Source organism: Camelus bactrianus, chromosome 13 (assembly GCF_048773025.1).
Source record: "Camelus bactrianus isolate YW-2024 breed Bactrian camel chromosome 13, ASM4877302v1, whole genome shotgun sequence".
Classification (NCBI taxonomy): Eukaryota; Metazoa; Chordata; class Mammalia; order Artiodactyla; family Camelidae; genus Camelus; species Camelus bactrianus.
This window is the reverse complement of record NC_133551.1, coordinates 50,758,978-50,772,825: the sequence shown is the minus strand read 5'-3', so window position 1 is coordinate 50,772,825 and position 13,848 is coordinate 50,758,978. Positions and strand designations below refer to the sequence as shown.

Sequence of the window (13,848 nt, the reverse complement as noted above, 5' to 3'; positions counted from 1 at the left end):
AAATGTTAATTGTGGTCTTCATTCACTTTCTTCCACTCCCTCCACTTCCTTTCCGCCGAGCTCCATTCATTCTTTTCCAAGGACATGCAGGGGGCGTGCCCACTCCTCCCTCCGCCCCACCCAAGCTCCGCCCCTCACTTCTGCCCGGATTGGTTCCTGAGAGGCGGAGTGGAGGGAAGAGCCCAGTCCGAAGCGGTGGGGGCGGGGCGCATGCGCGGGCTGGGCTGGGTGGAGGAGGAGAGGAAGAGCTGCCGGAAGTAGGCAGCCGAGGTGGTGGCCGAGCAGGAGGCAGCTGCCAGGGAAACCGAGGCGCGGGACGCACGGCCCGCAGACAGGCAGGCCGGGGGGTCGTCGCTGCGCCCGGCACGCGGGAGGCCCGAGCGCCCCCCTTGCCTGGGCTGAGGGTCTCTGCCTGGTCCGACAGCCTCGTCGGGACTCGGGCCTTTCCCTAAGCCCGCCAGGGGGCGCCGCGCTGAGGGGCTGCAGAGTAGGAGGCAGGCGCGGCTGACCTGAGAAGGGGCGCCGGGCCGGGCCGGGGGAGAGGGCTCTCCCCCGCTCAGGAGGTGCCCCTGGGCGGGGAGCTGGGAGTCCTCACCTCCGGACTGAGGCAGGGGTTTCTGGGGGCGAGGAGGGCGCGTCGCTCTCTGCCCCCGCCGGCACCCTGGCCATGACGGGCAAATCAGTGAAGGACGTGGATCGGTACCAGGCGGTCCTGGCCAACCTGCTGTTGGAGGAGGATAACAAGTTTTGTGCGGACTGCCAGTCTAAAGGTAGCGCATCCCTCTCGGCGCCCGGGGGGTCCAGACTCCAGGTGGCGCCGGGGAGGTGGCCTGTGTGGGGAGGGGGTTTCTGGAGCTTAGGTGGCCTCGATGATCTAAATGGTAACGTGTGCTCCCCTTGCTGATGAGGCTGGTAGGGGTTCTGCAGCGCCGGGGTTGGTGTGGAGAGAGGTTGCGAGGGCGAGTGAGTGTGGTTGAAGAGGCGGTGATGGTGGGAGTGGAAGTGGTGTGGTGTGTGCAGGTGAGAATGTCTGTATTTCAGGGCTCTGAATGAGTTCTGGGCCGACTGTGAGTCCAGAGGCAGTCCAGAGCTCGCAGCCTTTCGCTTGCGAAGCCGGGGTTGAACTGCAGTGTGTGTGTATGAAAGAGAGACAGAGACAGAGACAGAGACGGAGACAGAAAGAGAGAAGAGGAAGGAAGGGGAGGAGGGAAGTGAGATGACGGGGACTAAAACTGCTTAAACGATTTTTAAAGGTGGTGAGCGTTGCAGCCTGCTGGTTAGCAGCTCTTTCTGTCATTTTACAGTCTTGCTGAGATCTGACAGAGGGCTTAGGTGGCTTTCCTCTTCCTGGATGTATGGAGGGGGAAACTGCCTTATGCAGTGACACAGTGCGGATTTCTAGACAGCCTAGCCCTGGCTCGTGGAGTGTTAGAGGCCTGACGTGTGTGTGGTGGCTGAAACTAACAGATTGTGGCAGCAGTGCAGGATCGGCTTAATCAGTGCCAAGAAGGAAGCAAGGGATGCATCGAATTTGTTGCTTCCATGGCGGTCACCCTTCTAAAGGTGAAATATGATCATCGTAGATTGGCAGGGCCATTTAGTCTTTGTTTTCTGTGCCCTCAAAGATTCATGATTTGATACAATTACAAATCAGTATGCTAGGAAAGCTTGGTTATTAGTGAAATGTTTGCGATCGACATTTATTCTGTTTTCTTTCTTTCTGAATTCTTTGGAATATAATTGGAGGAGTTGGGAAAATTCTTTTTTGGAGAGAAAGGGATAGGTTTTGGGAGCTATCGTTTACTTTTGTTCATAATGCAGTCGATTTGCCTGGGTTGTTTTCCATATAGCATGTTGGGCATATAGTACACAACAGCTGTATTTGCCTTTATCAATATTGAGAAAGGAAGTATGCTCTTAATTGATATTTTCAGTTAATTAACTTTTATTTTAGAGAAATAAGGTTATGTAAGGAGAACAGAGGAGGGATACATTGATTTGGACACCTCATAGTATATTTTAGTGCCCTTGGCCAAGAGATAAATGACATGTACAGGTCCCCAGATGTCTTTCTTGAATTTTTGCATTGGCAAGAATTCATTTTAAAAAGTACTTTAGAATCAATTTATGTTGAGTAGGTTAATTTCTTATAGTTGACTCTTGTGAGATCTTGTGCTAGATCTGTTGGAAGATTCGGTTTAAAATTTAGGAGTATATCTCTTGGCTTTACTCAAATTCCCTTGTGTCCTCAGTTGACAGATCTTGAGTCACAGTAAAGCACATCACTGGAGTGAGCATTGCTACACCTGGGGAGTCAGATGACATTTCGATGATTAGTACCACCCCCCCAATTTCGCTTACCTCTTTTATACTTACTCATATTCCAGTAAAATATAGCACATGGAAGAGAGGTTGATTCATCACTTCTTCCTCCAAATTTTCCATTGCTCTTTATCAATAGAATTACTGGGGATCACGTTTGAAACATTAGTCAGTTCTTAATGAGAGCTAGTAACTGCCAGCTTATAAACTTTATTAACTGCTCTTCATGATAGAATCCTGGTTCCTGAAACAATTTCTTTTCACAAATTGGTTTTACAGTTTAGCTTGGTGGCTTCAGTGACTTGGCCATCGTATTAAAAATAAGATGACAATGTGTCAAGCATCTTCCAGTTTAATTAAATAAGACATTTAATTGTTGTGGCCTCGGTTTATCCAGCTTGTGAATTAGCTAGCCCTTTCTACTCTTTCAACCCCTCTTACTCATTTTCCCCCTCCTTTTTCCTAATTTTGGTTGTCTTAATGATCATGTGGACAACTATCAGATCACGGAGGGAAGAGACACTTGCATCCGTAGATTGTTACCCGTTGGCGCCGGTTAAAAAAAAATTGGTGGGAGGAGGAATTTAAAAACTATGGGCTAAAATGAGTTTTGAATTTGAGTATTTATTGGTCTGTCTCATGTCCTTTCTTACTTAGAAAGAGCTTGAGAGCTCAATTGTATGGAATCTGGTGAGTGACTGCTAATCCACTAATATGAAATCAAATGATGTAGCCCTGGATTGCAGAGCTATGAGTGGGTATTTTTGTAATGTTCCAAAATAACTCTGGCTGTGACTCTTCTTTTAAAAATCTTATACTGATTTAAGAATGATATTATCTTTTAAGTATGTAATTTGAACATCAGAATAGAGAACAAGCGTGTGGTTTCTTTATGTAGTGCAAGTTTTGTTGGTACTGGGTTTTTTTTTTTAACTCCCTTGAGCACAAGACTCACCAGTTTCCTGGACCTCTAAGGCACTGAAGTAATTTCTGTGTGAGAACGGAAGCTGCTTTGGTACTGCCTTAAAAAAAAATACCATGACTTTTTTTAGGCTGAAAGATATGGTTTCATCACCCAAAACCCTTAAGTTATTGTGACCTTTAGGGTAAAAATTTCGGACTGACTTAAGTAGTGGTAGAACAGAGGACAAACATACTGAAAATTTCAGATGTGTCAATGGTTAATTCCACCTAGTTGCGGCCAGATCCCATTTTTGGATAGACCGTTGGTGGGGCTGTACTGGTCCAAGGTTTAGTCTTTAGCTCTGCAGTTCCATATTTTATCAGTGTGCCTGGAATACCTCCTCATCAACCTCTTCAGAGACTGGTTTAAGCTGGACACTCTCTTATTTACCGTGGAAGGCTTTACCTTTCTGATGACCTGAATACTTGTATCCTCGATTAGGACACACTTACCTCAGTATCAAGGTTCATAAAAAAACTGAGAGCTGTTTAATGAGCAAAGAATTAGAATGGAAGAAATTTGATGGTCTTCAGGAATATTTACTTCAAACTGTGAAACACCACATGGAATTATGGAGTCTGACAGAAACTTTGGAATATGTTTTACTTTTCTATTCTTCTGCTACATCCTATCTCCGAAATGTTTCACCCCAAATCACCTAACCATTGCCTTTGTTCCAACTCTCATTATGTATTCTTAACTTTAAATATCCTTTTTGAAAAAGGTAGCACTTTCATGTGGTTTAAAATTCAAAAGGCTCAAAAGGGAATATGTGCCCTGAAAAGTTGTGTTCCTGTCCCTGATCCCTTAGCCATCATTTTTCAGTGGTTCTGGAAGTACCCACTGTTGGTAATCTCTTATGTGCTTTAAGAGATAATATATGCATAGACAAACCACTGCATTTAAATATATACCTTTGCAGTGCTTTTATGCAAATAGTAGCATGTTACCCAGAGTTCACAGCAGCTTGCATCTTTCAATGGAGAGTGTAACATGGAGGGTGTGAAGATTCCCTCTGAGACACATTAAAGAGCGTCCTCATTCTTTCAAGGTATTAAGTTGAAGGATATGCTTAAGTAGCTTGGAAACTCTCTGTTCTCATTGAAGTCATCTTAGAAAGTGTCCTAAGGCCCATCCACAGCACATATAAGCTCACCTTTCAGGTGGCAAAGAATCAGAGTAGCAGAAGGAGCTGTAGACTTGATTTTGGAACATCCGGTTCAACTCCAGTTAAAAGGAGTTAAAAGTTATTTTAACTTTGTGACCTTCAGCACGCCACCTAACTTCTCAGTTTAATTTTCCACGTTTGAAAAATGAAAAATGCCTCATAAACTAAAGTGTTAACACAAATGTAAGCATTATTTATCATTACCATTGCTGATCTTATTTATTTTAGCTTGGTTTTATTCATTCCACTTTCTGACTTGATTCCATTCTGGTTACTGGAAGCCACAGTTAGAATGACTCACCCAATAATTCCCTAGTTTTTAAGCCAAAACCATTTCCTATATATGGGGTTGTAGCATTTTTACAAATGTACTTTATGGTACCCTTGAGGATGCTCTCTGGATGTTTCCTGACTCTTCAGAAGATTAGACTAGGGAATCTTTGTGTAGAAATGTAAAAATATTACCTGAGTTTTAACTCTGGTAAATTAATCTTTAGCTTTGCTTTACGTTTGTTTTTTGTCAGTAGCTAAATCATTGCTTGTTAAACATCATTCCTTAGAACATCAACATTCCTATCATTTTAAAATTGTTTTAGCTGTATCTGTGGCCCCTTTTAAGAGATTTTTAAAAATTCCATCAGATCTGGACAACAGAAGGAGTTTTGCTTCCATCTCTAGTTGTTAAACATCCTTCTCCAGCCAAGATCAGATTACTCTCCAGGTCTTTACAGCTAATGCACCTTAACTCTGACAGTCATGGCTAGGTTGACACAGTTTTACTCAAAGTAGTTTATCAAAGTCCTCATTAGATTGTCTTTTAATATCAACTTGCTAAACCTGTTCCCTGGGAGATACTTTCCTATTCAGAAAATAGTTCTTAAGCACCTACTTTGTGTCAGACACTGTACCAAGATATGTAGGTTAAAAGATAGGGCTTTTGGTCTCAAAGATTTTATAGTCTAATGGGGAAGCAGATGTGTAAACAGATAAATGATGCAGTGTAGTAATTATCATTGTGGCATTATGCACAGGGAGAAATGAAAGCTTTGAAAAAAGCAAGCAAGTCTGTCTCAGGAAGTCGTGGCTCAAAGAGACAGTTAGGCTGTGTCTTGAATGATAAGCATGACTTTGTCAGGTGAGTTTAGGAGACTTTGCATTCCAGACAGAGAAGACAGGATGTACAAAGGCTCCAAGATGTGCCATCCTGTGTGCATGATTTTTCAGTATCTTCTGACTACATTTGGGGATTGGTAAGGGATAAGGTAGGCAGGGACCAGTAAAGTTAAAATCCTAGCTCTGTAGTGACTTGCTGTACGGCATTGACATTATGAATACGCTGTAGACTCTCTGTTGTGTAAGAAGCCCACAGTATTGGAAGTCCACCTGATACTCAAATGTAATTGTAAATATTGCAAACATGAAATGCTTTCTAATTGCTGAGTAGTAGAAAAGGTCTGAGTATTGTGCCCACTAGATCCCCTGGACTTGTACCATCATGACGATGTTAAAGTATCTTGGAAGAGTCTAGTGAAATGCCAGCAGTAGATGTCATGCCATTTCTGGAGTTGACGATGTTGATTTTTGAGGCTAAACATGCTTTCCTACTCAAGCAGTCTAATAGTGTTGAATATTTGATGTGTGCTTCTTGGTTGCTCAGTGCTTAAGATGTATAAACAGGTAGCTGCAGCCACATCTCTTGGGTACACTTTTCAGCAAATCGATTGCTTTTAAATAAATCAGAAAACTGTCTTCTTTCTGCATTTTTCATCTGACGTCATTATGGTATGTAGGTGGCAGCTTTCTTGGGCACAGTTGTCTACATAACTGTTCACCACATGAGTCATTGTCTGTTTCTGTTCTGCCTGAAAATTCCATCTCAGAAATGATGTCATGCAGTTGGAGATCACAACACTTGACTCATTATGTACATTGTATGCTATGCTTTGTATGTTATGTTGGGACTTACCTGTGCCATAAAGAAGGGATAAAGTGACTTATTAAGTGGACTCAGACTCAGTTCCTCTGAATAATATCCCCTGTGAGAAAGATGCCCAGCAAGAATCTGTATGAAGCACATACGTTTTACATCTAAGCATTACAATGCCTGACTTTTGTTATTGTGTCTGCTTAAATCCTTATCACAGTCATACTTCTGTTTAATCAAGCTGCTAGTTTAAGTAGATACTAACTTGGAAGAAGTTCTGGACCTTAACGTTACTTTATTTTTACCAAATTCCTCTGTTGTTAAAGAAATATTCCCGTACTGGTCAACTTTTTAAAATTGTAATTTGCCACAGTTAACACGTCCACTAGAATGGAAGCTCCCCGAGGGCAGGGGCCTTGTGTCCGTTTTTTTCACTGTAGTATTCCCAGCACATAGAGCACCTCTTGGCGAAGATCAGAGCCTCAATAAATACTTGAACAATATAAAATCTTTGTTTCTTATTAGAAGACACCTTTTATAGGTTATCCAAATATTTGTATAATTATTAGGAAAGCTAAATTTTAAAATGTATTTTAGGGGGTGAGGCTATATAACTCGGTGGTATAGCACATGCTTCGCATGCACCAGGTCCTGGGTTCAATCCCAGTATCTCCATTAAAAAAAAAGTAGCTTAATAAAATATATTTTGAAGTCAGGGATCCTTCAGAGAAACAGAAACCCTTGGTGGTGGTACAAGCAGAGGGAATTTAATATGAAATAGGTTGCATAGGTGATATAAAAGCCGAGAAGGTAAATGGGCTGGTGAGACAGCCTAGAGATTGGCAACACCTGGGAGCTCCTAGGTCCCTGAGGAAATTAGAAGGTGCTGGTATCACCAAAGGCCAGAAGCCTGAGCCGTCTCCTGTGAGCCCGAAGCGTGGAAAGAAGAGCTGTCTGGTGGCAGCTGGAACTCAGACCAAGTATGACAGAGAGCATTACCCTGGCTCCCGCTTCTCCTGCCTTATCCTTATTGGTGCCTCCCGTTGATGGCACTTGCCCAGAAATCAGTTGACAAGGAGCCTGGGAGATGTAATTCCCTTTGATGGGTAGGATCCAAGCTGAATCAGGCAAAAGCACCTAGGCACTTTAAAAAATCTCCTAGATGTAATTGTTTCTCCTTATTAGTAAATAGTTGAGTTATTTTGGACAAGCGATAAGAGGAGTTTTCAGGCAGATACAACCTCTTGTGCTTGGAAAGGATCTTAACTGTTGCTGAAACAGTAATTAATCCTGGGGAATAATGTAGCAACTCAGCCATTGCCTATATAGTCAGGATATGTGGCTTCTGTTGACTCTATATTTGACTTTTGGTCTCTTCCAGGAGCAGTTTATCGTTTGGTTACTCAGAAAATAAGTTCCCACCCTGTTAATTCTGAGAAGTCTTAGGCATGATGTGTGTACATTGAGCTTGTCCCATCTACAGCTCAAAACTTGAGTCAGTACCACTTAAGATGTACAAAGAGGGTTTTGAGGCTTGCAGCCTTAAAACATTGTACAGATTAGACCTTTCTTGACTGTTAAGGTGGAGCCAGTTTTCCTTGACTCATGTATCTTTGTCTGTTTTTTACCCACCCCACCCCCCCCACTTCAGATAGGTTAGCACTGGGGGAGAGAGGTGAGATCAGTGGATTTACCGTCTTCTATACTGGACCTGAAAAGTGTTATTCGGAAGGTTGCTGCTGCTCCATTTAAGGGCAAAACTTCTCAGCTTATTGCTACTAGTTTTATTCTTGATTATAAAGTGTTTAATGATACAAGTTTAGCACTTTCTAGAAGTACTTTTTTCGTCAATCAGGTCACCTGCCTTTGGGCTCCTGCCACATTAATGCAATTGGTGGCACTAGGCCAGCAAAGGCTTTCAGTGGAGTGTGAGTGTGTTTGCCTTCAGACTGCTATTTTCCACAGAAGCTGCGGATAAGGGACCCTCACTGAGTAGTTACCCACAGTAAAAACACAGGATTCATTGTTTTTCTCTTTTCCCCCCAAATTAATTTCCTCTTCGCAGGTACTTCTGTAATTCACCGATGTAATTAAAATGTAAGTTGGTATTGTACAGAGCGTATCAGCCCGTTTCCCAGAGTACCAGTTCTCCCCAGCCAGTCCATTTCACCTTATGACGTATATCTGTGCGTTTCTCAAGCCTCACGTTGAATAATTACCATATTTCGTTACTGTATTTGACTCTTCCATTTTCCAAACTTTCTCCTTCCCTACCCCACTCTTCTGGATCCTATATTTCCCCACAGGCTTTGTGGATGCTGGTCCATTGATGGCTGAACTGCAGGCCCCTTCCCAGTGGAAAACCCCAGAGATAAGCCAAACCTCCCTTCAGCTGTGGCCACCCGTCAGCATAAGGTTGCCTGGTGGTTGTCTTCAGTTTGTCCACTGCTCCCCTAACCCACCGTGCTCCCTCCTGTGTGGCTGAAACTTGCCCTGGAATCCCACCTTTGTAGTGTATTGCTGGGTGATAACAGGATTTTGTTACTCACCTTTGTAACACGTTGCTGGGATTTTATTATTACTGCTCGTTTTCGTTTTCAAGCAACATTAACTAGTTCTCTGACCATTTTTGTTGACCACGGCCCTCTTTTCCCCCATTTCTATATTTCCTCTGGGTATTCTGGTTTGCTTTTAAATACCTATGGGATATGGTTTATTTAGAAAGTGCTAGGTTTCATAAGCCCACTTGGAGAATGCTTTGTTGATCCTTACTTAATTTCAGGTCAAAACTTTCAGAAAGAAATGTCTTAATCTGAAACAGTAAGAACTGGGTACCTCATGCTTCATGTCATTTCTCCTCACCCAAAAAACAAATGTGTAACTTTCTCATTTTAGAATGTACTGAAAATAGTAAAGCAAGTACAGGAGGAAGAGAGACCTACTCAGCTGTGGCCGATAAGCCTGTCCCAGCAGAGTGATGTGAGAAAACAGAGCACCTTTTCTTTTCCTCTATTTCAAATAGCCATGCTGTCTTTCGCAGCAGTTGCTAGAGACGGGAAGGCCATAAATCCCCAGGCCTCTAGCACAGAGCTTACATCTTTAGATGTGGGTTTCTGTGTTAATCCTAAAATGTTACTTCCTGAAGTGCACACGAAGTAAATTTTAACTTCTTCCTCTTTTCTTATCTTACTGGAAGTTCCCCACTATGAGCGTGGATTTAGACATGAGTTCTCTAGTATTTCAAGCCTTGAGTTTAAATTTTCGTCTTAATATTGTTTCTGTGCTTATATCTTTGGAAAATAATTCCTTACAGAATTTTCCATGTGAACTGGTAACATCTTATGCTGCAGTATAAAGACGGTGAGAGACGGGGCATTGGTGTGTTTTTCTTACTGATAACTTTCCCAGTTGGGTTATAACTGACCCAAGGCCTCCAACGAGAAATAGGAAGGAAAATCCCTGTTCTTATCATGGTGCTTGTGTTCAAAGTAGCTGTAAACAACGGAGCTAATGGAAATCAATTTAAGTGTGACAGCTTATTTGAGAAAGAATGAAAAGATTCAGGCTCTTCTGTGATGTTGAAAGCATTTTTACTGAAAGAATAGCTGTTTGGAACTGGGGACCTTGACTCTCTGAAGGTAGGCATGAGGAGCTGGGTTAGAGGAACTGTTTCAGACTGAGGAGAATTTTGAGAAAAGGTCTTTCCTATGGTGTGAGTGTTAGATTAATGTTCCCAGCTTTTATGTGAAAGTAAGCATCATTAGATATAGCATTGGAATCAGGAAGACTCCAGATCACCTCCTCTGAGCATTCTGACTTGGTTCTGAGCCTAATCTGTGAACAGGAGCCTGACACAAGTGACTCAAATTGAGGATCCATATTATGGGCAGAGTAAAAATAGGCTGTTTCATTAGATTTCTTATACATTTAAGGAGAGAAAAGATTTGTTACCATAGGAACAGCCTCTCAGACGAGTTGTGCTTTTTTAGCTAAACATCATTAAATGCTATTTCTCTAAAAAAAAATAATAATTTTTTCTCACTGTGAAAGTTATTCATATCTCAGGTGAAAATCATTGGAAAGTATGAAAAAGTACAACAATGCAGAAGATACTTTACACAATCCTATCACCCATTTTTTACTCTAGCTTATACTGTAATCATTTTATATTATTGTTTTGCTTAACATTATCATAAGCATTTTTCATGACATTAAAAACATTTAAATGCCTTTATTGTATTCCATCATTTGAATACGTCATTACTTAACTTTTGCCCAATTGCTGGACATTTGGGTTTTAATTTTTCAGTGTTATAAAGTAATGGGACGTTGTGAATTTTTGTTTTGCTGTTAGACTGATGGGTTATTGATGTGTTCAGAGTTGAATAGTTATGTGGGCCCTCTAATTTTAAAAAGTTGTCAGGGAGTCCTCTGGGTTGAGCCCATGCAGAGACAGCCTTGCTGTGGGGGCTGTCATTTTGAACTGCTTCACTATTGTGGGCATTTGGGGCAAGAAGCAGAGAGCTGGGGGGAGTCCAGGCTCGACCATGAGGAACACATATATGGAACGTGGTCACAGCAAGACGGGCCAAGGTGTAGGCCTATATCTCACTTACAGTCTTCCGCATTATCTACTTGACATGTGGAAATGCTGTTGTGCCGTTATCAGCATCTTATCTTGTTCATTCAGGCCTCCTTCACTTAAATTCAGTCCACTGGGAAGGAGGATTGGAAGCCCTATATTGGTGGAAAGGGAGTAACAGCTACTGGTTTTTGTTTTTTGTTTTACAAGGCTTTCCTTGAACTGGAAATTCCACGAGCACAGGGACTGTGTCCCGTGTTTACCTGTTACCTGTTACCTGACGCGCAGCATCTGGTACATAGTGTGTGTCTCCATCGTGAACACTATTCCAGTAATGTGTGTTCAGATCATAATCTTTGTTTTGTTTTGTTTTCTGAAAGTCACCTTCTTCCTCTTAGCTTAGATGTTTGAAGCTCTGTGACATTTCAGGAAGCCGAGCAGGTAAATCTCGTGGTTGCTTTGGGGGAATTGCTTCTTTGTGCCATTTCTTTTGTGTGCTTCTGGCATCTGTGCCGCATTGATAGCTGGAGCCAGTCAGGAAGCTAGTACCCTGCCTTTTCAGTAGGAGGTCTTAGTGTGATACATCATCTTGGGGAAAATGTAGCAGGGGGTGTGAAACAGGAGGCTAAACTATCAGTCCCTTAGTCTTTTTGTGGGATGGGAGTAAATATTTAGACACCATTCTTAGGTGCCTTACAAATTAATAATAACCTTGCAGCAGTTTTAGAAGCTCTCCTTGTCCCTGCTGGCACAGGTTTGTTTAATTTGAAGAACCTTGCTTTGGCTTTTGTGAAGCTGCGATTTTTTTCCCTACGGACCTGCCCTGGGTTCCTCTGCATAATGTTCCCTGTGCAGGAACTTTCCATGCACACAGATGGCATAGCTGCCCTGGCCCTTGCACCACTCCTTCTGACCTGGACCTCATTATACCCAATTCTGAAACACCTGCTTTTGACCCATTGTAGTGAATGTCTTCTTTTAAAAGGGCAAATCTTCACCTCTTGCTCTGCGCCCTTAAGCCCGGGCTGTTTTGATGACTAACATGCCACCGGACTAACCGTCTGTACTTTGATCCCAGAATTCATTTCTATTCTGCTCTTTGTTTAGAAATGAAAGTTCTCTAGCTTGTTTGGATATGGTTGTGATTCAGTTAAACTGGCACTGATTTTCTGTCTGTTTGCTGCTGGTTGGGGCTCCTCTGATGTTCTGGGAAAGCGGCCTCACACCGTCGTGCAAGAGAGAAGTTCACGAGTCTGTGGTCTTGCACAAGGCTTCGTTTACTGACTTGGAAGTTTTTCTGAGTGAAAAGGCTCTGCCTGTGTGAAAGGCATGAGATTCCATTCAAACAACTGAAAACCAAGTTCTGCCTGGCTGCTGGTTCTTGTGCTCTAGTGTGTTACACTCTTCTCCATTTCTGGGCTTCTTTGGAGGAAGCAGAATGTGGGCATGAAGGGCTGTGGATAAGAGCCTTCACGCACAAGCTCAGATGTTGGGCTTCCCTGCAGCAGGGAGTGACTGTGTGTGGTCGTAGGAAACAACACCTGCAGAACAGGACAACCGTGTAGCGACTGTTACTGAGCATCTGCCGTGTGTAACACACAGTTGGGGTGTAGAAAGATGATTCTCATTCCAGTCCAGCTGATGATTTCTCCTCTGAACTTGGGTAAATGACTTAACCACTCTGGGCTTTAGTTTCTCCAGCTGTGCTTAGGCTAGTTAATCCTTCAGGATCTTTCCAGTTTGGGAATTCTGTATCTAAATGTTTATCTGTTCGTTACAAAATAAGAGAAGAGGCTTTTCCACAGAATTGGTACATTAAGTATATCTCACATGCTCCAAACCGAATGGCTTAAGGATGGTTTCTCTAGAGCAGGACTTCTCAACCTCAGCACTGTTGACATTTTGGATCCTTCTTTGTTGAGAGGTTGTCCTGTGTGTTTAGTAGCTTTCCTGACCTCACCCACTAGATACCAGTAACACCCCCACTTTCTGCCAGTTGTGACAACTAAAAATGCCTCCAGATGTCATGGCCCCTTAGGGGGACAGCTGCTTCAGTTGAGAGGCACTGGTCTAGAGGGAGAAGAGTGGAACTGTTTGAATGTGGGCTACTTTTAATATCTGTTTTCATATTGGTTCTCCTCTCCTTATTACCAATCCTGGAGATGGAGAATGAAGAGCAATCTCATTGGTCAGGAGCTCTGTCACCCACCTTTGTTAGTTTCTTTTGAAGATATGCCTCCATCAAGTGGGCAGGCTCACTTTTCATCTTCAGTATGTTTTTTCAGAACATGAGTAGATATTGGTTGTTGCAAAGAGGAAGTTAAGGTTTTAACTGGAAGTAACCAAAAAAAAAAAAAAATGTAAAGAACTAAGTGTCCCCAGGGGGTGAAGATAGTAAATTCTAGTGAACCAAGTTGACATCTGTTCCCTGAAGTGAGGTCGTGAGTGATAGGAAATTACTTTAATCATAATGTCAAGTTTTGAAATATCAGGTCCACCAGGCAGACTGTGAAATAATTCCCTAGCTATTAGCTCAGCAGTCCATCCCTGCACACTTCCTCCCCCAGCCTGCTGTTAGCCGTTGAGGCAGTGATTGAAATGTACTAGCTCTCTTATAAGGTGTGGTTTTTATTCTTGTTACTTTTGCCACAAAATGTTGGTTTTAGGTTGAATTACTTTACATTTGCCCCCAGTGCCATTTTTCCTCTTCTCTTTGCAGTCTGCTTTCTTGACTGGATTTGGTGCAGAATGATGCTGTTTGCTGTTTGGGGTAGAGTGTGTTCTGTGAGCATCCTTGCCGGGATGCTCTGGGATCCCAAAGCCACGACTGAGACACTCGAGCCTGTGTCAGTCTCTGTCCCTCAGTCCTGGCAGGCCCCGTGCTCCAT

General features: G+C 42.8%; 1 protein-coding gene across 2 annotated transcripts in view; it reads left to right on the top strand.

Moving 5' to 3' along the window:
* Positions 1–219: 219 nt before the first annotated feature.
* Positions 220–13,848, top strand: part of SMAP2 (small ArfGAP2) — a 45,354-nt gene continuing 31,725 nt past the window's right edge. The window contains exon 1 of one of the 2 annotated variants that reach the window (XM_010959804.3): positions 220–770. In XM_010959804.3, coding sequence (XP_010958106.1) covers positions 668–770 — 103 coding nt within the window. In that variant the 5' untranslated portion in view covers positions 220–667. Of the gene's footprint in view, positions 771–1,325; positions 1,564–13,848 lie in introns of those variants that run through there. The other variant, XM_074376731.1, reaches the window with a different exon arrangement.